Source organism: Carcharodon carcharias, chromosome 1 (assembly GCF_017639515.1).
Source record: "Carcharodon carcharias isolate sCarCar2 chromosome 1, sCarCar2.pri, whole genome shotgun sequence".
NCBI lineage: Eukaryota > Metazoa > Chordata > Chondrichthyes > Lamniformes > Lamnidae > Carcharodon > Carcharodon carcharias.
Genome location: NC_054467.1, coordinates 149,133,539 through 149,157,985, shown reverse-complemented (window position 1 = coordinate 149,157,985; position 24,447 = coordinate 149,133,539). Strand labels below are relative to the sequence as shown.

General features: G+C 40.3%; 1 protein-coding gene across 1 annotated transcript in view; it reads right to left on the bottom strand.

Moving 5' to 3' along the window:
- Positions 1–23,279, bottom strand: part of slain2 (SLAIN motif family, member 2) — a 72,722-nt gene extending 49,443 nt beyond the window's left edge. The window contains exons 1-2 of the mRNA XM_041192788.1: positions 22,686–23,279; positions 11,562–11,710 (exon numbers count right to left, since the gene is read on the bottom strand). Of these exons, the coding sequence (XP_041048722.1) occupies positions 11,562–11,710; positions 22,686–23,071 (535 nt within the window). The 5' untranslated portion in view covers positions 23,072–23,279. The remainder of the gene's footprint in view (positions 1–11,561; positions 11,711–22,685) is intronic.
- Between the last annotated feature and the right edge of the window lie 1,168 nt (positions 23,280–24,447).

Here is a 24,447-nt window from a genome sequence, read left to right as displayed (position 1 = left end):
TATCAGGAAGCAGCAAAAACACAGGTACCCATTATGTCACACCAGCAACATGGATGAAACACCCATGAATTTCGATATGCCCAGAAACTGAACCATGGAGTGGAAAGGTTTAAAAACAGTTCTAATGAGACCCACAGGGCATGAGAAGGCAAGATTCACAGTGGCACTGAACTGCATGGCCAACAGAACAAAATTGAAGTATATGATAATTTTCAAAAGTAAAACCATGTCGAAAATAGAGCTCCCTGCAGGGGTTTTATGTGCATGTTCATGACAATGGTTGCGTGGATGAGGATGGAGTGCATGCTGCCTCACTTGGTGTTTTGAGTGCTTTTGTCATCAAATCGTGATATGCTATCAGTGCTGAGGAAAATGCAGGGGATAGTATAAGAGGCAGCAAAGCTTATTTTTAGGCTTTTCTGACACTAGTTGGAAATCTCAACAGGAAATTTGGTGCGCAGAGTTTAAAAAAAGCACTTGCCTGATTAGTCAACAAAATCTTAAATTAAGATATTAAATTATTTCACAAAATGGATCAATTTTTGGCAGCTGACCCCCTATCATTATCTTTCAACCTTTGTCACTGGTCCAATCTGTTATATTAATCTGCCGTACAATATCTCCTTAAAGTAAAACAATTCTTCAATAGGTATGACGATTGCTTGACCATTAATCATCCTAAATATTGATATATTAGGAGGAACAACTTGTATTATAGATTGCACGTGTCTGCTCTGATTATCTGAAAATGAAATAACTGAATCGTGCTATTAGGAACTTTGATAAATCGTTTAAGGTTTCTGGTACATTACACAATATTTGCCTGCCTCTCATATTTACTGACAGACTGATGGAAATTGCAACAAGTTTAAAGAGTACTCTGAGCATGGATATCAACAGGCCACAGCTAGTTATGTCTCTAGCTCTGGCCATCAGAAACGAGGCAGCTGAACACTGAAGGCAGTGCAGAAACCCAACCAAAAGGTTGATTCCTAATGTCAAAGAATTGAGTTTCTGAAGAAAGACTGGAGGCATTTGGACTTCTCAACCTTAAAGATATGTGAAATAACTTTGGTACCTAAGGGAGCAGACTAAGTAAATCTAGCACATTGCAAGAGTAGGAGATGGGTGCAATGCAAAGGCACAAAATAGAAGCAGGTAAGTTTAAGATCGAAATCAGGCAGTTCCTCACACAAAGAACACTTGGAATGGATTCCCAGATAGGCTAACCTTGGAATCTTAAGAAACAATAAGGTGCTACAATAAGGGATGGACTAATGAGCTGAATGACTTCCACATCCATAATTATCTTGTGAATGATTTTCCCACATTTCCTTCTATGGTACGACTGATTTTAGTTGTGGAATTGTGGGGAGGCAGCAAGTGAAAAACCCCGCAGAGAGAAAAGATAATGTTCTCCTCATAAGAGGATCATAAAATGTAACTTTTTCAAGCTGCATTTATTGCCCATCCTAGCTATCTTAAAAAGATAGTCATCGGCCTTCTTCTTGAACTGTTGCTTCCCTTGTGATAAAGTTGTTGGGTTTTTACGTAGTCACAATCCTCCACTCCATTGTAAATTCAAGTTCCACAAAATATAGAAACGTGTGATTAATAGGCACATTAAAGATACTGCGTGTAATTAGTTGCATAGAATCAAAATCAAGCACTTTCAGACTCATCAAGGCTGGCGAATTGACTTCTGTCCACCATCATAGTTGTAACAGATCAGACTACATAGAGTTCCTAAAGTATAACAATGTAGCTGTACTTATACCGTTAACTACTGTGAACAAGACATAATTACTACCTACATACATGATATTGATACATTAGCTATCATTCAGTTTACATGTCAATTAATATCTTTTAGGTTTATTAGACTTCGAACATTCTGCATGTATGAATGCTCATTACTCAATTTTAATCTTACAACTCTTCTAATCTTTATTGCAACAGGCACATTCTACAGTGGAGTCTTCACAATTAACATTCCATTCTCACACTTGCCCCTATGTTTTAAGCAAAGGGGTGGAAAGGCTTAGGTAGGGAATTCCAGACCCTGTGACCCAGGGAGCTATAAGCACTGCTGCCAATGATAGAACAAAGAAAATCGTGGATTGCAAAAGGCCAGAGTTGGAGAATGGCAGATACCTCGTGAGTTGTAAGGTTGGAAGAGGTTACAGAGTTGGGAAAGGCAAAGTCATGAAGGGATTCGAAAACAAGGATGAGAGATTTAAAACAGGTGTTGCCAGTCAGGATATAGTCTACAGAGTTTTGGATGAGTTCAAGTTTAGAGACGGAGGAAGATGGGAGGCAGCCAGGAGAACATGGAGGACCAGAATTAAGGCAGCCTTGCTACAAATGTGTAGGGCATCGAGGCCACACCATTTCCAGGCAGTTTTGGTCTCCTTATGTGTTTATGGAGGAACACAAGAAAATTACAATCACCAGGGGAGTGATACTAAGCAAATTGCTGGAGCTGCGGACTGACAAGTCCCTGGGTGCTGTTGGACTTTTCATCCTAGGGTCAAAAAGAAACACCTTGTGAGATAGTTGATGCATTGGCTTTGATTTCCCAAAATTCACTAGATTGGAGGAAGGTTCCATTAGATTGAAAAACAGCAAATTTAGCTTCCTTTATTCAAAAAGGAACAGAGACAGAAAGCAGGAAACTACAGGCCAGTTAGCTTATCAGTTATAGGGAAAATGTTAGAAGCTATTATTAAAGACGCTATAGCAGGGCACTTGGATAAGTTCAAGGTAATCAGGCAGAGTCAATACTGTTTTGTAAAAGGGAAATTGTGTTTACCCAACTTATTGGAGTTCTTTGAAGTAGTAACATCTGCTGTGCATAAAGGGGAACCAGTAGATGTGCTGTATTTAGATTTCCAGAAGGCATTTGATAGGGTGCCACATTAAAGGTTATTGCAGAAAATAAAAGCTCGTGGTGTAGGGGGTAACATATTGGCACGGATAAAAGATTGGCTAGCTAAAAGGAAACAGTAAGTATAAATGGATCATTTTCTGATTGGCTAGAGTTTAGAAGAGTAAGAGGCAGTTTGTTTGAAACACAAGATCCTGAAGGAACTTGACAGGATGAATGTGGAGAGGATGTTTCCTCTTGTGGGAGAATCTAGAACAAGGGGTCACTGTTTGAAATGAGGGGTTGCCCATCCATTTATAACGGAGACCATAGAACCATAGAAAAGTTACAGCACAGGAGGCCGCCATTCATCCCATCTTGTCCATGCCAGCCCGAGGACACCCAGGTCCCCTTTCTAAGCCCACCTTCCTGCACCCAGCCCATAGCCCTGCAGCTTACAGGACTTGAGGTGCAGATCCAAGTACCTTTTAAAAAGAGTTTAGAGTTTCTGCCTCTACCACCAACTTGGGCAGCGAATTCCGGACACCCACTACCCCCTGCGTAAAAAAGTTCTTCATGATGTCCCCCCTACGCCTTCTGCCACTTATCTTGAATCGATGTCCTCTGGTTCTAGAATTCTCCATCAAGGGAAGCAATTTTATCCTGTCTACTATCTATTCCCTTCATAATTTTGTACACCTCAATCAAGTCACCTCTCAGCCTTCTTTGTTCTAAGGAAAATAACCCCAACCTATCCAATCTCTCCTCGTAGCTAAACTTTTCTCACCCTGGTTACATTCTTGTAAGCCTCCTCTGCACACTCTCCAGAGCTATTACGTCCTTCCTGTAATGTGGTGACCAGAACTGCACACAATACTCCAGTTGTGGTCTCACCAGTGTTTTATATAATTCCAACATTATCTCCTTACTTTTATATTCTATACCTCTGCCAATGAAGGACAGCATTCCATATGTCTTCTTTACAACCTTGTCTACTTGAACTGCTACCTTCAGGGACCTGTGTACTTGTACGCCAAGATCTCTCACTTCATCTACCCCTCTTAGTATATTCCCATTTATTGTGTATTCCCTGTAACCGTTTGACCTCCCTAAATGTACGACCTCACACTTCTCTTTGTTAAAATCCATCTGCCACTTTACCACCCACTCCACTAACTCATCTATATTGTTTTAGAGACGAGGCAAAATATTTTCTCTTAGGGTCGCGAGTATTTGGAACTCCCTTCCTGAAAAGGGAGTGGAAGCAGTCTTTAAAGATTTTTAAGGCAAAGATGGATAGATTCTTGATAAGCAAGGGGATAAAAGGTTATCGGGGGTAGATGGGATATGAAGTTGAGGTTACAAACAAATCAGCCACGATCTTATTGAATGGCGGAGGGGGCTCAAGGGGCCGGGTGGCCTACTCCTGTTCCTAATTCATATGTTTGTATATTTACTTAAGGTACATAGTTGCATTGGAGGTGGGATAGCAAAGCTTTACTAGATCAGTTCCTGGGATGAGAGGCTCAGTATACTGGGCAAATACTCAATGGCATTCAGAAGAAAGTGAGGCAATCCAATTAAAACATACAGGATTCTAAAGGGGCTTGACAGGGTAGGCAGAGGTGGTTGCCCATTTGGGGAATTAGAGCACAGGGCAGAGTCACAGGGTAAGGGGTTGATCATTTAGGGCTAAAGAATTTTTTTTTCCATTTGGAGGGCTGTAAATTTTTGGAATCCTCTACCCAAGAATTGTGGATCCCTCCATCATTGACCATAGTTTTGAAATAGGCAAGGCTGTTGGGTCTCTCAGGGAATCAAGGGATATGGGGATATGGGATATGGAGCTGTGCAAATGGATTGGCTGATGGACACAATGAGATGAGGGGTTACCTGTAATCATGGAGAGAGAAATTTAAATGGAGAGAGATATTAAGGGAAGATAAGAGGACAATCTTTTTAGAAGAGAAAGGATATGATCAACTGATATGGAAGTTGAAATCGCTGATGAAGGGAAGCCACTCAGTGCAGGGGCAGAGAAAGGAAAGCAATGAAGATCTCAGTGAGAAACTTGGCATGGATGTTGGTGCACAGCAGAGAACCAGGATTTTAGGGGAGACATGAGGGGGGTGGAACAAGGTTGGCATGCTCAAAAGAAAAAAGATGCCAGACCAAGATGTGATAAAGGCCACAACATGCTGTGGTGGTTTATATGGAATATATAGTCAGGCAAGTCAGCTACTCACTACAATACTGGAGGCAAGATGATAAGTGATCACTCCTACTAAAGTCATCATGGATATAATTCTCTGACAAGTAGGTTGTGAAGAGGTGGTCAGGTAGCCCTCCCCATGTTGATTACGTTCACCCTGATTCTGGACTCAGTCTAGCAGTTATGTCCTCTGGGCTTAGGCAAAACAGTCTGTGGTGATATTCAAGTCACTGGGGGCTGCTGAAGTTCTCATCAATTCTATGCCCTCTCACCTCTCAGCTTTTTGTTCATGGCACGGTACTGCTTCGTCAGTTGAGAGGGAAGGCACTCGGTGATCAGCATGAAATTTTCTTTGCTTTGTTTGACCAGAAGCCATGAGGATTTAAGTCAGAGTCAATATGGATTCCTGAGTTACTCCCACCTCACCATACATCACTACGTCTCCAGTGCAGTTGGGACATGATATATCGAAGGATGAGGAGCGTGGTTCACTATTTGATAGATGTGATCTTGTGAACTCAAGAACATCAGGCTATTTGCGTGCCTGGTCTGTGGAGCAATGTTTCTATTCTGTTAGTTAAAACTACTTTGCAGTGTCAACTGAGGTGAGTTATTCTTCACATTAAATAGATACAACAGTATCATTCCATTTACAAATAACTAACAATGAGTTTAGGCATTGCCAGTATGAGAATCCTAGTGACATTCTACACAATCTATAGTCCCTGCCATTTTAGTTACACCTGCCTGAATTATTTTATGAACTATATGAAAGAATTCTTGATAACCTACTGTAAAATGATACTAATTCAGAACTCCTTCACCATTACTACCAATATTTTTCAGTTATAACATGATAGAAGCCCAAAATTATTTAAAACTTTGAAGGTATTTATTGTGACTAAATTGATCTCAGCTCTGTAGACCAGTTATAATGCAAAACAACAAAATTTACAATGTGCAAATAACAGATGCAGATTATATCACTAATCTTCAATAAAAGTGCACCTTTCCAGCATCCACTATTCTAACATGGTTTTACTGAAATTGGTATTTGCACAGGAAGTGCAAATTTGACCTATTGTTTGTGCAAGAGCAATTCAAAACTAAGCCCACTGTCCTGCATTCTTGCCATAGCCTGCATCTTTCCATTCAGCATTCCATGTTCCAGAAACAACGTAAAGGTTGCTCTAAGAAACCATTTTGAATTGACCACCACGCAGCACAGGCTCCGCAAAAAGAAAATGATTTTTCTTATTCACTCAACAAAATCCTTCAGGATTTTTAACTCTAAATATTTTTTCAGCCTTTTCTGTGCCAATGGAACTAGTCCCAATATCTCAAGTCCCTCCTCATAACTAAAGCTTCCCAACCTGGTCATCACCTTGGTGAATGTATGCTCTTTATAACTTTAATGTTCTGTCATTTCTTTATTCAGGGTAGTCAAAGGAAGTGTGGGGCTAATTAAGAACCAAAAGGAGATGATCTTGTAGATGTAGTCAGTATCGCTGAGGTACTAAATTAGTAATTTACATCTGTCTTCACTAAAGAGAAGGATTTTGCTGATGTAAAATTGAAAGGAGGAGATAGTAGAGAAATTGATTAGTTTAATAAAATTGAGGCACTTTAAAGGTCGGCAGTGTTCAAAGTAGAAAAGTCACACGGTCTGAATGGGATGCATCTTAGCTGAAGGATGGAAATTGCAGAGTGTCCGCAATTTTTCAATTCTACTTAGATGTGGGACATGTGCCAAGGACTGGAGAATTCCAAATGTTACTCCCTATTAAAAAAGGAGGCAGAAGCTAAAAGTCGATAGGCCAGTCAGCCTAATTAGTGGTGTGGAAACACAGATGTTAATCTGGGACAAAATTAATTGGCATTTGGAAAATGTGTTAATTAATGAAAGTCAGCATGGATTTGTTAAGAGCAAATCATGTTTGACTAATATGATTCAGTAATGTAGTAAGGGGGTGGGTGATGAAGGTAGTGCAAATGATGCAGAGTGTACGTAATTTCAAAAGGTTTTTGTAAAGTACCACAAAATACAGTTGTTACCAAAATGAAGCCCATGAGATTAAAAGGGCAGTGCCAAGTGGATAAGAAATTGGACAAGGTACAGAAAGGAAAGTGGTGATGCACTGCTATTTTTCCAAACTCTAGGGGAGTGTACAATGGTGCTCCCAGGGATCAGTGTTGGGACCGCTTCTACTTATATCTAAATAAATACATGATATATTCAAAAATAAGACCATGACCTAGACTCAGGTATTTGAAACATAATTTCAAAGTTTGCAAATGACAAAGATTTGAAATGTGGAATGGTGAAATACACAGACACATGGCAGGTCAAAGTTAAAACAGAGAAGCTTGAAGTGATTCATTTTAGGAGAAAGCACGTGGAATGACAATATAAATTAAAAGGTACAATTTTAACAGATTGCAGGGCCAGAGACCTGGGGGGTATATGTACACAAGTCTTTCATGGTGGCAGGATAGTTGAGAAAGTTATTAAAAGGCATATAGGGTCCTTGGCTTTACTAATAGAGGCATATGGGTTCAAAAGGGAGGAAGTTATGCTATAGAACACTGATTAGCCTTAGACTGGAGTATTATGGTCAATTCTGTGCACTGCACTTCAAAGGAGGATGTTAAGGCATTAGAGGGGGTACAGGGTAGAATGACACCAGGATGAAGGGCTTCAGTTAAATGGAGAAACTTAAGAAACTGGGGCTGTTTTCCTTACAGCAGAGAAGGTTAAAGATGTTCAAAATCTTGAAATGCCTCGATAAGAGTAAATGAGAAACTGTTTCCAGTGGCAGAAGGGACAGTGACCATTGCACACATAGTTAAGGTGGTGATTAGCAAAAGAACCAGAAGGATCATGGAGGAAGAAAAATTGGGTAAGAGTCCTAATGCTGTGGAATGCATTGCCTGAAAACAGATTCAATCAACTTTGAAAAGGGAATTGAATAAATACTTGAAAATGAATAATTTACTGGGCTATGGGACTAATTGGATAAGTCTGTCAGAGCTGACACAAGCATGATGAACCACCTGGTCTCCGTCTGTGCTGTGATATATGATTCGATGAGTTAAAACTTACTTGTTGCTGTCAAGTCCCTCTGTCAAACTTCATTTTAATGCTAGTACAAGGCAGTGAATTGAATGATTTTTGAAAATTGCACAAAGTGTAGGTGGGTTTCCACCAACATTAGAATGCTGTGATCTTGCATAAAGTCATAATCTGTGCTACATATTCCTCCAGAGAGCGAAAACTCAGCCACTTTTCTCAGATTTTTTTTTGGGCCCCGTTTCTCAGGAAGGATGTGCTGGCCCTGGAGAGGGTCCAGAGGAGGTTCAGGAGAATGATCCCAGGAATGAAAGGCTTAATATATGAAGAACGTTTGAGGACTCTGGGTCTATACTCAATGGAGCTTAGAAGGATTGAGGGGCGGGGGGGGGGGGAGATCTGATTGAAACTTACAGAATACTGAAAAGCCTGGATAGAGTGGACGTGAGAAAGATGTTTCTATTAGTAGGAGACTAGGACCCAAGGGCACAGCCTCAGAGTAAAGGGAAGACCTTTTAGAACAGAGATGAGGAGAAACTTCTTTAGCCAGAGTACTGAATCTATGGAATTCATTGCCACAGAAGGCTGTGGAGGCCAGGTCATTGAGTGTATTTAAGACCGAGATAGATAGGTTCTTAATTGGTAAGGGGATCAAAGGTTACGGGGAGAAGGCGGGAGAATGGGGTTGAGACTCGATGGGCCAAATGGCCTAATTTCTGCTCCTATGTCTTATGGTCTTATTATGCCATGACCACTAAAGCAATCAATATGCAGGCCACAAATTGAAAAATCACCTTAGCCACCACTAACATAACCACAAGGTCTCAGTTTTTGATTTAATTAGGGCCTTCCTTCTTATGGACAGAAATCACAATTACACTTGGAAACACAGAATCCTACTTATCAGCCTCAAAGGCAATTTCAAGACTAGCCAGACACTGAATCTTGGTATGGATCTATAAGACACCCCCACTCCACAACATCTAGGATAGTTTTCAAGAGTTGGGCATGAAAACCATTCACTTCTGCTGCCTTACCATTAATGGTGTGATATCCACTTTCTCCCATTAAACTTTACTATGGCGTTATGCCTATAGATAGTGACTGTGCAAATTATCATAACCTTTATGCAGCCAAAAGTTAATTTTGGAAACAAATAAGTTATGATGCAATATGTAACTACTTTAGGCACCACTGCATTACTCATTGGCTGTAATTTCTTTTCCTAAGATGAGATCCAGCAATCATGAAAGAATAAATGTTTAGTCATATGAAGTTATATTTGAACACTGCTTAATGCAAGTGTCATAACTAAAACAGGCTGATTAACACTGGCTAACAGAAATAGATATGGTAGTAACTTGCAACATATCTGGCACATATCCCAAAGTATGTTGTAAATGTGTTATTCCCTTAGTTCAGCACTTCACTCAGTTGTTTGGTATTAGATGCAGCGAGCAATGTTATCCCACTGCTTGAAGATGACATTGTACCAGTAGTTTTAACAAAGCTAAATTACAGTAGTTATTGCTAAAAATTATTAGTTTATCATGTACCAAAAGCAAAAAGCCTGAAAGTCTAAGATTAGACCAATGTGCTAATGTTACTTTTAACTGCTTACCCAAGTGTCTCAGTTGAAATCAGCATCCCAAACAATTCTGAGCTTTGGTATGGGTGTTTGGGTTTGTTTTTGGGACACAGTTCAATACATATATCCTAAAGGAGGGGAAAATCACCTTATCGACAACACAACCATGATTTAAGAGTTTGGTCCTGTAATGGATGCCACTCACTCAGCTATATAATGCTCTCAGAATTACAGTATAATCCAATTCCTGACTACAGGAGGCACTAGTTAAAACCACCAAAGTTAAAAGCTCAAAATATCCTAGAAGCTCAGATTTTCATGAAATCAATTCAAACAAGCTCACAATATGCAATTTTGTTGTTGTGACTACAAGTGAAATAATGTTGGTTACTGGAAAAAAATTTGATCAGTATACTGTGATTAAAACAAGTCTAGATCTACTGCATTGGAATATAAATTTGAGCCTTAATGACTCACTTATTTGAATTTAATTTTTAATCCAAAGAACAATTTTTGGGTTCACAATTCTTATTACAACTGAAATTTGCAGGCAACCTTTGCATTAAGATCGCATACTGGTACAGAAATTTACTTCAATCGGTTATAGATGTTATCATTGTGAATTGTATACAATGCTGATGTGTCTTCAGCATTTGTCTTTAACCTGTATGGTTTTTTACAGAGGAAAGACAGTAATTTTATGGTGGAATACTTGTGTAATTAGATTCTCAGATCCAAGATTAGCCATTGGGAAAGATACAGCAATTATTCCAGCTCTTGCTTCATTACTTAGATAAATAGATGCATTGGTAAGTATAAAAGGGGTAAAATTCAGATAAAAATCTAAGATATGCAACATCAGACTTTTGTGCGCGCCCCATTTTTGGAAAAAAGCGAGAGGAAAAAAAGTTTGTGATCTCAAAAAAATATAGTTTAATGCTGGTAGACATTGAACTAAACCTTCCCCATCATTAACTAGCATCTTCTACAAAAACCTACAAATATATGGAACAGCATGGAAGGGAAAGAGTGAAAGTAAAGTAAGACAGAACTGACAATAGGAATGAAGAAAGATAGATAAAGGGTGGGCAGGATGTTTGGCTTTTTGCATACAAGGATAATGCTTTTTAGAGCTAGCTGTGAATGTGGGATCTCTTTTTGTACATAGGTCTCGCTTTTGGGTTTATGGGGAATCTTTAATTTTGTGTATGAGATTTGCATCATTGCACATCATATATGGCCCAATCACTGGATTTGACAGATGTATGAGTCCCAGCTACAAAAGGTTTGGACATCTCTATCCTAGAACATGAGCTTGATTTCCATCATCCAAATAACTAATGATATCCTAAGGTCATTGCATTAAGTAATGCATGCAATATCTTCATGTACCCTTGACACTTAGCTACAATTAGGTTATCAACAACAGCCAAAAGTGAAATGCAATGATTCTGAGCTGTAATTAGCACAACTGAAGCAGAGCAAACTAAGGACAATATAACAATATGAAGATTAATGCAACAAGGCCTTACCATCTCCAATCCAACATTAAGACTATATACAGGTTTAGTACTTGGTGCTTACTGTGCCAGCAATACTGAATAAATATTGCACGTGGCCTAGTTTACTCAAAAATATTTTCAAATTTGTTAACTGCAATGTCCATTTTTACCCACACAACATCTGAAACCAGACACATTAGGTGAAAAACAATGTGCACCAATTTGAATAAAAGTATTTTTGCATATATTGTACAATAGTTATTTCTGACAATCAAAATTAAATTCACACTAAAGCAGTGAAGACAAAAACTTTGAATAATTACCCGCTATTGTTTGATCAAGCCTATGTATTAACGACCTTTTGGCTGTTTCAATATCTGAGCTTGGATGATCCAGCACCTGTCTGCACCATTGCAATGGACTAAAAGCTTTTTGAACTGGGGTTGGCAACCTCTTTGGTGATGTGTACAACCTAAAGTTGAAAACAAAAATAAAATGCTGGTTAATTATATGACTGTGAATTATTTTTCATAATTCAACAGTATCAGTTCCATGGATTTTCAAGTACAAGACAAAAAACTGAGATAAATCAATAAAGCAAAATCATAATAGCTGTACAGTCTAGTTTTTCACTTTTCAAGTTGCAACTAATGTTAATTAAGTCTTTTCTATCTTTTTTTGCTCCAGAATCTCTCAATGCTATTAAATCAGGAATGAGAAGAGGAATACAGACTTTTAATTTAAAAAAGTCAATTTGAAGGCATACATCTCAAGATAAGGTAAAGGGAAAAAGACTAGATTTATATCACAAGTTTTAATTCCTATCCTTTCTCTTAGAAAACTTAAGCTCAGAAATATCCATCTTTAACTGCTTTGATAAAAAAAATATTTTGGCATAACATTGAATGAACTAAAATCACAAAAATCAGGATGTCATAGTTATCAGGACAAATGTCAGCAGAATCAGCACCATGCAAGGGCAGGTTTATTGATGTGTTGAGTGTGCACATCTGCACAGAAAAGAAAAAGGGATGACAACTTTGAACATGCAATTTCCACTCTGTCAACCAAAGTGGCAATATAATTTAATAAATGGACATGTGCAAACAGTACAAAAATACATTAATCACATTCTCAGTAAGCACTACTTATCATAAAGTGCAGCCAAATATTCTTAAATTTCAAGCGGTTATCTGAGCATAAAAGGACATTCTGGTGCAGGATGGAAAACGCCAAAAATAAAAGGCCCTCCAACACTAAAAACTTACTCTCTGGCATGTTACTCATTCAGGCCCATGCCCTTCAGTACAAGTACTATTCCTTGCCATCCATCTTAGCTGAAAACATTGGGGTTTCAAGGATTGACAATAATCTATTATACAGGAAAAGCCTACAGACAATTTCTCAAAGACCTGTGGTGGACTGCACTGTATTTTCAATACAATTTAAAAGTTTCAAAACTTTTACCAGCGTTTATGGTAGATTCTCATTCATTGATATTATTCAATATTTTCAAACTTTTTAAACGTTTGAAGAAAAATATTTAATGAACGTAGCACAAAATCAGTTTGGGGGTCAGTCTGCCTCAGCTGTAGTACTCTTGCCTCTGGGTCAGAAGATTGAGTTTAAGCACATCGTCTGGGCTGACAATCCACACTTAAGGGGTGCTACATTGTGTTATGAAAAGCCATGTCCAAGCCAGATGGCTCCACAAGGTTCCGCACTGACCACTGAAAAGTTAATTTAGTGACCAGAGCTGACTCCTACCTGATACCCCACCTGGAAGACTGCATAGCCAGGCTAGGTAAAGCAGCCTACATTACAAAGGTAGATTCTCTCGAGGGATAATGGCAGGTTCTCTTGACTGCCTGCAAAAGAAATCTCCGCCTTTAACTCTGAGTGGGTATACCAAAGTCGAGTCATAACACCTGGACTCTAAAATGTCCCAACCTTTCAAAGGCTGATGAACCAGGTAGTAGCAGGCTTATCCAATGGCATAGTGTACCTAGACAACCTCCTAGTGTACAGCAACACCTGGGAAACACACAGAGCAACTGGAGACCCTCTTCCAGAAAGAGGTTAGCGGACCCAGTGATCAATCTTGCAAAGAGTTTGCTCACTAAGGCTCAGGTGACCTGTCAAGGACATGTAGTGGGTCAAGGCCAAGTATTGCCCAGAGACAAAGATATAAGCAGTAGCACAGTTCCCCGTAACAAGAGGGAAATCATGGAGGTTCTTAGATATGTGTGGGTTCTACCACATTTGTTCCGAACTTCAGTACAGTAGCTGGCCCGCTGACAAACTGACTACAGAAAAAAGCAAAAGTAGTATGGAGTGATAAATGCCAGACAGCTTTCGAAGAGTTGAAAGCCATTTTAATAGGGTGAGCCTGTGCTTGCAGCTGTGAACCATCACTAAGCATTTAAAGTAGCCAGATGCGGGTGACATCGGGGTTGGGGCTGTCCTCCAGGAAGAGCAATCAGGGCTAGACCAATTGGGTACTTCTTCAAAAAATTAAACAAGCATCAGAAATGGTACTCTGCAGTGGAGAAGGAAACCCTCAAGTTTATTACCGGCTCTCAAACACAGATATATGCCCGAAATGCATACAGAGGGACCACAGTCTATACTGACCACAACCCTTTAACCTTTGTGGAGAAATTTAAGACACAGAATGCCAGCTTGTTCTGTTGGAGTGTGTTTTTCCAACCATACCAGCTAAAAATCACCCACATTGCCAGAAAATCAAATGCGATTACAGAAGCTCTGCCCAGAACTTAAAGAGGCCCAGTTAGAACTGAAGGGATAATACTGACCAAGGCTAGGATGTGTGCACGTGTGTGTGGCGTTTTATATATTTCCCCCCTGTAATTGAAATGAGAATTAATCTCATTTCATTCATAGTGCAGGGGAAGTGTCATGCAAAGCCAATAACCACAAATTACTTATGGACATATTGGACTTTTTAAGGACGACTTGTGGATTTTTATGGGAATACAAGCAAACACTGAGCAAAAGATAGCTGACAATGTAAAGCGACCACTTCCAGAAAATTCCTATGTGGATTATATACTGACAGACCTGTCCTGAGAGAATATGGAATGTCGCACCTGAAAAGGTGTCATGGCCTTCTTGAAACAGGGACACTTGAAAGGGAGATAGGACAGATGCAAAAGACTGGACTTTAATCTTCTGTGGTTGCAGAGACAAAAGACTGACTTGCATGTCTCAACGTCACCCAAAAATCCTTCTTCTGCTGATTTACATCTCAATGTGCAAATAGTTCTGATATGAATGCAAGACGACTACTTCCTCTCAGAATGCGCGGGAAAAAGGGTTAAAAACCTACTGCAGACCAGTGCAGTATGCTAGGAGTCTGACAGCACAAGACCACTAACTAGTCACGCCTGCAGTTGCAGGCGAAGTCTCTCTGTTGCTGATCTGTGCGTATGTGCGTTGTATTATTATTCTTCTTGGGTTTTTAGTGACTAATAGACTTACTCTTTCTTCGATTCAAGAAAGCCTGGTTAAATTGGCTCCTGCTGAAAAATAAATACATTTGTACTGGGGAAAAAGGTATCCACCGGCAGGGAGGGATCCCTTACAAATTAACCTTATTGCGACCAACAGTGGGGTTTGAATAAAGAAGGGGAGCTAGTTCATTCCTCTTCACCCAGGAGCATAACAAAATTGAGGGCCCGTTTTGGGAGTTAAATTGGGGAACCTTGCCCGGGGACCTGTCATAACAATGGTTACAGGTGCCATCCTTCAGATGAGACTTTCTAAGGGCAGTGGTGAGTTTTCCCAATAACCTCAACAATCTTCCTCCCACCACCAAAAGTCAACTGGTCATACATTTAAATTATTACTTAACCTTAGATATTGCATTCTTTAAAAAAATAACTAACTGAGGGTGACGTAAGGGCTACACAAAGCAGTGTCATAAAAGCAGTAAAAATTAAAACCCCACCAAAAACCCATATTTTGGGCAACAATATATATGAGTTTTTCCCAGCATCCGCAGTTTTTTGCTTTTATGATATATATGAGTCATTCACATGCAAAAGTCTGTTGCAGGTATGATATCATTACTACAGTATGAAGCACAGAGGAACGAGCAAAAGGGCAGTTCTGCTGTGGAAGATAATTTATCAAACCATTAAGTAAAGATGTCACATTTTCAATACCACAATATATATACTCATAGGTGAGCCCTCAATTAATGCTAACCACCTGAATATAATTAAACAACCAACTGATATACAACTGGTAATCATACTAAATGGCAGCAAGGTCAATTTATAAAAGATTCTTTGCCTGGTTCAAATGGCTACATGATACACATTATAATATTGTTTGTGTACCTCTCATCACTGCATCTCGTTTAAAGTCATCTACTGTGCAACAGCCTATTATAGCCTGAAAACTTGTGTGTAAACATAAGCATTTTAATGGAGGGGGGATAATTGTTATTCATAATCATGGCACAGAAAGAATAATTTGGGCAACTGTGAAACAAAAAACATAGGATGTTTTAGCAGAACAAACCAAATTAATGAGAAATTAAAAGAATTTCATAATGTTACAATTGACATATTAAAAAAGCAGTGTCCTGAAGGTAGATAGAAAATATAGGCACATCTTACTGTAGAAATTACCTTCAAATAAGTAACAGGATCACAGGATATAACAAAATAGAATGAAATCTCACAATTTACAGTTAATGATTAATTTTCCCCTTGGTTGCAAAAAACACTAATCACAAGTGACATAACTCTGCCATCACAGTGAGTGATATTATTTCCTTACTAACTTTGGTTGGCAAAACCAACCTCAACCCATCAACTGTCACTACTGCAGTTACCACGAGGCAAATTATTTACATGAGGAAGAGAAGAGGTTCACTTTCAGAAATAAAATAAACTATTAGTAAAATTATTTATTCTTCCAATCTGGAGAGTGTCAGTTCAAGACTTTTAGAAAATATTAGAGTTTGGATGTAGGAAAGCAATTTCTAGGAAGATAAAAAGGCAAAACATTAATATATTCAAAAATACTTTGGCATTTACTATAGACTTCTTTTCTATGTTGATGGAAGTCTGGCAACAGTGAGTACACATGTACATTAAAAGAAACATACATACACACTAGAAAGTTAGATGAAAAGTGAGGATAGATGCACATTTACTTCATGTTATTTAGTTTTAACCATGCATGAGTATTTCAGCTGGGGTTTTAGGTTATGCATTCAAAGAAATTGCTTAATTTTTTTCCTAAAAATTGTCCCAGATGGCAAATTTTAAAGAACTTTAAAAGGCAGATAAGATCAGCGATTCAAAAAGTAATTCAACATTTGAAATACAAGAAATTCTTCACCGAGATGAATTTTTGTTCAGTATCGTACATCAGAAGGCATTTGCTTCAAACAGTCAAATAACCCAAATATTATTTTCATAAAAAGTCAAACTGCACAAGACGGGTGACCATAAGGAGTTTCTCTCAATACAGCAAACTGGGTGAAACCACAGCAAAATATGGAATTATCTTGTTAAAAAACTTACAATTTTATAAAAATAGATAACCACAAATATCCCAAATTTAGCGTATTTTGGAAAAGGACTTCAGGCCCACTTATGTGAGATACTGGAAATAAAGTCTACCTATTTCAGTATTACACATTATACATGTAGCGAAATAAGGTAACCTTCATGCCTAATGTGAAATGTTTAATTGAATGTTGCTGTTCATTTTCAAACTTTTTGAACACAAGAGCATAAGAAATAGCAGGGGTAGACAATACAGCCTGTCACACCTGATCCGCCATTTAGTATGATCACGGCTGATTTTGAGCTTCAACTTCACTTTCCCACCTGCTCTCCATATCCCCCGATTCCACATGACACCAAAAACCTGTCTACCTCAGCCTTAAACAACCATAGCCCTCTGGGTAGAGGATTCTAAATATTCACAAGCCTTTCAGTGACAAAATCTCTCCTCAGCTCAGTCTTAAATGATTGTCCCTTTAACCTGAAACTTTGCCCCCTTGTTCTAAATTCCCCAGTGAGGGGAAGCAACTTCAGTGTCTACCCTGTCAAGCCACTTCAGAATCTTGTGTGTTTCAATGAGATCACCTCTCATTCTTCTAAACTCCAGAGAACATAGACCCAAATCATTCAGCCCCTCATAAGACAACCCTCTCATCCCAGATACCAATCTAGTGAGCCTTCACTGTACTGTCTCCAATGCAAGAGTCACAGTTTTTGTACATGATTCAAAAATCAGCAAAAATTGTACACTTCAGAGTGAAAGGAAGATGAGGAAAATAAAAAGAACAATTATCCTTTCTGTCCATTGTACAATTAACTTATTAAAGCCATATGGTGTGAAATTTGAAGCCCCTCAAAATGGACATAGGGATCACGATGGGCACAGGTTCATTGCGTGGTGATCAAAATACAGACAGCACCCAATTTCCATGCTGCTTGACCAGCATGACTGCTGTGTTCACTGGCTGTATGCATCAGCAAGGGGCCCAAAACTATAACTTCCTAGTACCACTTAAAGCTACTCTGCACCTCTTAAAGGGGAGATGCACTGTGGCTGAAGCAGATTTTTCAAATATGCATTCATGGCATGTTGCTGGCAAGGCCAATGTTTATTGCCCAAGCCAACTGCCTTTGAGAAAGTGGGTGGTGAGCCACCTTCTTGAAACACTGCAGACCATGTAGTGTAGATATACCCACAGTGCTGTTAGGGAGGGAGTTCCAGGATTTTGACCAAGCGACAGTGAAGGAACGGCGGTATATTTCCAAGTCAGGATGGTGTGTGGCTTCGAGGGGAACTTGCTTGCAGTGTTTCCATGCACCTGGTTGCCCTTACTATAGGTAGTAGAGGTCATGGGTTTGGAAGGCGCTGTGAAAGAAATCTTGGCAAATTGTTGTAGTGCATCTTGCATTGTGCGCTGGCGGTAGAGGTGTCTTTCAGAAGACATGTTCAACCAAGGTCATGTCTGCTCTCTAAGGAGCACATAAAAGCTTCCATGGCACAATTCGAAGTGCAGGGGAATTATCCCTTCTTTCCTGGTCAATATTTATCCTTCAAAATAAAACATTTTAAAAAATATTATCTGGTCATTAGCACATTGTTGTGGGAGCTTGCCACGTGTAAAATGGATGCTATGTTACCTACATTACAATAGTGACAATGCTTAGCTGTGAAATGCTTTGGAACTTTCATATGTTGTGAAAGGTATTGCATGAATGCAAGTTTCTTTTTACCTGGCCATGGCACTCCCTTAGACTTTTGCAACTTAAATTCTGGAAAGCACTGAATAATTGTAGAATTGTGGCCACAGTTAGGAGAATTAACCATTAATCTTAGCTAATGATCTTAAATTGCACTTATGTGGCTGATATGTTAAGTGCGAGTTTAAGAGTTGTCGTCAGCCGGACTGTGAAGCTCCAAAATGGCAGTACTGGTATCATTGGATGGTGTGTGACATCATGATCTGCCTGCTTTGCGTATATCTGGTGGACATCAGATGCTCTCACCCTAATGCCTTCACCAAAATGACGCTCGGCATGATATATGGCAGAAGTGTGAACTAAACAGAGTGGACGCATTTTGCAACTGCTGTTGTCAAGCTCAATTTCGGACCCATTTCATTTAATAAGAAATTCAGACTAGCAACCAAATGAACAACTACCTGTGCAGCTTCGTGCTTCAAACGATTGGGCTAGCCTCATTCACCCAAATGCAAAAACTAGAGTTTCCTCCAGGATTAGACTGATAGAAAATTTTATGAGTGCCTTTTTAAAAACAAATTGAATTATTAAATATTTTAGATACTTGATCAAATTTAATGTATATTATTTTAAAATATATTATGTTATGTGCATGAATCCGTCCTTGTTCAAAATACTGATGGCGCTACATAAATACAAGCTGTTACATTCATATGGCACTTAACGTAATAAAACACCCCAAGGCATTTCACATGAACATTATAAAGCAAAATATAAAACCAAGTCACATAAGAGCAGAGAGTCACAACCTTATTCAATAAAGTGCAAGGAGTTATGGGAAGGATGTGATTGCACTGGAGAGGGTGCAGAGGAGATTCACCAGGACATTGCCAAGACTGGAGCGTTTCAGCTATGAAGAGAGACTGGATAGGCTAGGGTTGTTTTCCTTAGAGCAGAGGAGGCTGAGGGGGGACCTGATAGAGGTATACAAAATTGAGGGGTGTAAGTAGGGTAGAAACATTTCCCCTTAGTGGAGGTGTCAATAACCAGGGGGCATAGATTTAAGATAAGGGGCAGGAGATTTAGAGGAGATTGGAGGAAACTTTTTTCCACCCAGGGGTGGTTGGAATCTGGAACACACTGCCTGAGGGAGTGGGAGTGGCATGAACCCTCACAACATCTAAGAAGTATTTAGACGAGCACTTGAAACATCATTGCATACAAGGCCACGGACCAAGTGCTGGAAAATGGGATTAAATAAATAGGTACTTGATGGCCTGTACAAAAATGATGGGCCAAAGGGCCTATTTTCCGACTCTACGACAATGCTAGCAACTACAGGCCAGTTAGTTAGTTTATCAGTCATGGATAAAGTTTTAGAAACAATAATCGGAGGAAAAAAAAAATCAACAGGCACTTGGAGAAATTTGATTTAATTAAGGATAGCCGGCATGGATTTGTAAAAGGCAGATCGTGCTGAACTAATCTAATTTTTTGATGCAGTAACAGAGAAGTTTGATGAAAGAAATGGAATGAATGTTGTCTATATGAATTTTAGGAAAGTGTTTGAAAAGTACCACTTAAAATGCTGGTTAACAAAATTGAGGCTCATGGAATAGGAGGGTCAGCCCTCAACTTAGATAAAAAAAAATTGGCTTAAGGCCAAAAAAATAGCAAATCACGGTAGATTGTTATTTTTTTCAGATTGGAGGATAGTAGCCAGTGGTGTTTCCAGGGATCAGTGCCAGGACCACTGTTGGTTTGACATATATAAATGACTTGAATATTGGAAATTAGAGAATTTCTAAATTTGCCAATAGCACCAAACTTGGAGAAGTGACTGAGTGAGGATGATACAAACAGATTGCAACAAGATATAGATAGACCAGAAGAATGGGCAGACAAGTGGCAGATTAAATTTAATTCAGAAAGGTTAAGGTGATGCATTTTGGCATAAGGGCTAGGGAGAGACTAAATTGCACAATGTAAAAGGGACGGAGGTTTCTGGGGATTTATGTGGGTAGATATTTGAAGGTGGTAAGACATATTGAGAAAGCAGCTTGCAAAGCATATGGGATCCTGGGCTTCATAAATAGAGGTATAAGTACAAAAGCAGGGAAAGTTATGCTAAACCTGTATAAGGACCTAGTTAGGCCACAAACTGGAATAATGAATCCATTTCTGGTCACAGCACTTTAGGAAGGATGCAAGAATCCTAAAGGGTGAACTGGAGATTTACCAGAATGGTTCCAGGGATGAGGGATTATCTCCCAAAGGTTAGGTTGGAGAAGCTGGAGTTGTTCTCCTAGGAACAGAAGAGCTATGGGGAGATTTGGTAGTATAAGTTTAGGACAGGTTTAGATAAGATAGACAAAGAAAAGCTGTTCCCATTAGTGGATGGAACAAGGACAGGAAGCCAAAGATTTAAGGGTTGGGCAAGAGATCCAGGGGAATGTGAGAATTTTTTTTTATTCTGCAAGTGGTACTGACCTGGAACTTGCTGCCTGTGAGAGTGATGTAAACAGAGATAATGAATGATTTCAAAAGGAAACTGGATGGACACCTGAGGGAATAGTATGTTAACTGTACTTTTCAGGTTAAAGATACATAGGTGAAGGACACTGATTAAATAACTTGAGGCTACATTTGTGCCCAGGAGAGTCCCTGGAGAGAGTGAGAGAACACGCCATGTTCACCAGCGTGCTTTAGGTCTTCTGCAGCTGGCGGACACTGCAGGTGCTAGAGTGCATCATCAGCCATGGGATGACATGTTGATTTAATTCAATGTGTCCTTTAAAGTTTTGATTTTTGTTACAGTGCCCCTTTACAGTGCTCAAAAGAGTATAAAGTCAGACTGGGGAGGCGGGGCAGTCAGATTGGAGGACCTCCTTTTGAGTCTGCTCCTGGGCCTGGTCAAGGTGCCCATTTACAGGGCCAGGCAGCAGTGGCTGAGAGGGTCATTAGATTTGGCTACCTGTCTTTCTTCTGTGCCTGGTACCCCTGGCAAGAGAACACACTGTGTCCACTGGTATGCTTGAGGCCTTCAGCAATCATTGGGTACCACAGGGACTGGAGTGCATCATCAGCCCTCAAAATTATATCTTAATTTGATAAGTTTCCATTAAAATTTGTTTTTTGCTACAGTAGCCTAAGGGCTTAATTAGTTAATGCTTGAAGCGTATAAATAGGGACTTCTGGTACACTGTGTTAGGGAGAAGGCAGGGTTTTGTAATGTTGCATTCTGTAAATAAATCTAGTATTACGTAAAACATTGACATCTGGTTTGCTACTTCATCTGGCTTCAGAATGAATTAACAGTACTGACTGGATTGCTCTACAGTGCAGAAGCAGGCTATGACCAAGGGACATTAGTTAAACATGGCAGGTGATGCCATGAAACAGTGAGGTGAGAGTTTGATTACCAAATCAAAGCTGCAAAGGTGATCAAGGCATTTTTATACTCATGTATCTCCATGTAGTTACAGGAGGCATCTACTCTTTTATATAGTTACATAAAAATCAAATGCTTGGAACCAGCTTTCTGGATGTTAATATTAAAACTGGCTCCACTTATCTTTACAGCAGATTTGCACACAATTTTCATTGATCTAAGTTGTTGGGACAAGGGAGCAGGCTTGTTTACATTATGGTAGCTGCAGACATCAGCTATACAGATTGGAAAACCAGCTTCAGACCCACTGCAGTAATCTATAACAATTGATAAAACAAACGTGTTTTCTTCATGTAACTTATTAAAAAGGGTCGTCAACTACATTAGTTCTCCATTCACTGCGTTAAAATCTCAACTGGCATTTGGACACCCCATGAACAACGCTCCATTTTCCCCGGCTTTGCCCCAGAGAGCAACTACGAATTGTCTTCTGATAAAGTACCTATTACATCCTAAACTGCAGATCTTTGAAGAACGAAGAGAAACTTGAGCCACCCCAAGGCAATAACACACAACTAACACTTGTGCCCCAATCGCTCAGGTTTACACATCAATGCTACTGTCCTGAAAAATAGCCCAAAATACGTAACTATATTAAAACGCCAAATGGCAAACAAACGGGAAGAGACTCCAGTACAAGGAAAAGCAGTTAGTCCCATCCCGTCTGCCTAGACATGTTGTCAGAGGTTGCCGCCAGTCAGACACTCGAGGGAGTGCCATTTGTCAGCCTGAACCCTCCCTCCCTCACTCACCAACTATCCTCCTCCTCCTCCTTATCCTCCAATGCCATTGTCTCCAGATCCAGCGCCGTCACCTCATCCAGCACCGTCCGTTCCCCCTGCTCGGGGCTCTCACTGCCGCCCAACACCGAGGCCGAGGCCGGCGGCTGAAACACGCCTCCTCCCCGGGGCGGAAAGTGGGACAGAGCCTCCCCTTCCAGACTCGGAACGTCTGGGCAGGAGCCGGGGAGGGGCTGCCACGCATTGCCGCTGGCTGCAGGGGAAGGAGGCGGCTGTTTGGGGTTCAGGAGCGTGGATCGGGTCCTTAGTTGCTCGTTTTGTTTCTCGAGTTTGCGAACCAACTCCTGCAGCTTCCGTACTTCCAGGTCGGCGCTGACGTTCGAGCTAACGTCTTCCATCCTCCGCGTTTCTCGACGTTTCCTCGCTTGATGTTTATTCTACTTTTTCTTCTCCTCCTCCTCGCCTATCGGTACATGACGAACCGCGGCCGAGCTCCCACAATCACAGCCGCACGGTTCCCACGCCCAACTCCGGCTCGGCCATCATTTGCCGGCCGCCATCTTCCTGTCGCCGGTCTCCACCCTGCTGCGTGTCGTCAACGAGTCCCTCCCTAACCAACAGGGCCTTAACGTCAGTGGAATCCACCCACGGCCCCATTCATGACGTCAGCGCGTAGCGCAGCTATGTATCATCAGCATGTTCCCCTCCCCCGTGCCTCAGTTAGGATTGTGATGATTCCCTTGCTCTGAGCTGGTATTCAATCCAGGTTTATCACAAGAATGCGACCTTAGAGTATTTCGTTTATTCAAATACTTCCCAAGAATTCCAAACCACAGCTGATCCCTTTAAAATGCTAACCTGGGTAAGGTGAGAAGGAGGTGAACACTACATCACTGGTAAATGTAGAAACAAAAGCTTGCATTTATATAGCACCCTTCTTACTAGGGGACATAGACTTAAGATGAGAGGAGAAAACTATAGAGGAGATGTGCGGGGCAAGTTTTTTACACAGAGGGTAGTGAGTGTCTGGAATTCGCTGCCAGAGGAGGTGGTGGAAGCAGGTGCGATAGTGGTGTTTAAGAGGCAGCTTGACAAATACATGAATAGGATGGGAATAGAGGGATATGGACCCCAGAAGTGCAAAATGCTTTAGTTGACGGGCAATATGATTGGCACAGGCTTGGAGGGCCGAAGGGCCTGTTCCTGTGCTGTACTTTTCTTTGTTCTTTTCACATTCTTAAGACCTCCCAAAGCAATCCACAACCAATAAATTGCTGTTTTTGCATGTAATCACGGTTGTATTGTTGGCAAATATGGCAGCCAAATTGCGTGCAACTCAGTCCCAAAAAGAGATAAATGACGAGTGAATCTGTTTTGCTGGTGCTGGTTGAGGAATAAATGTTGGCCAGGACACTTCGTGAACTCTGGCTGTTGTTTGAAAATGTATCAAAAGACCTATATCCAACTAAACAGACAGGTTGCTTTTTAACATCCGATCCAAAAGGTGACAGCAGCAATAATGCAGCATCTCATCCATACTGCACTGAAGTTTCTGCTTAACACCCAAGTGTCACTACGTGCTGAGGCTCTACCTGTCCCCGGTGTTGCGAAGGATGGGTCTGGCCACACTGCCACGGAACGATCCAAGTAATTGGACCGTGCCGTACCACCTGTCCATCATGGAAAACTTTATGCAGAGAAACACCTTTGACCGCAAGTCCATCAGGCAGTGGTCGGCACGTAACATCTTAGAGGCCCTGCGGGAAAAGGAGAG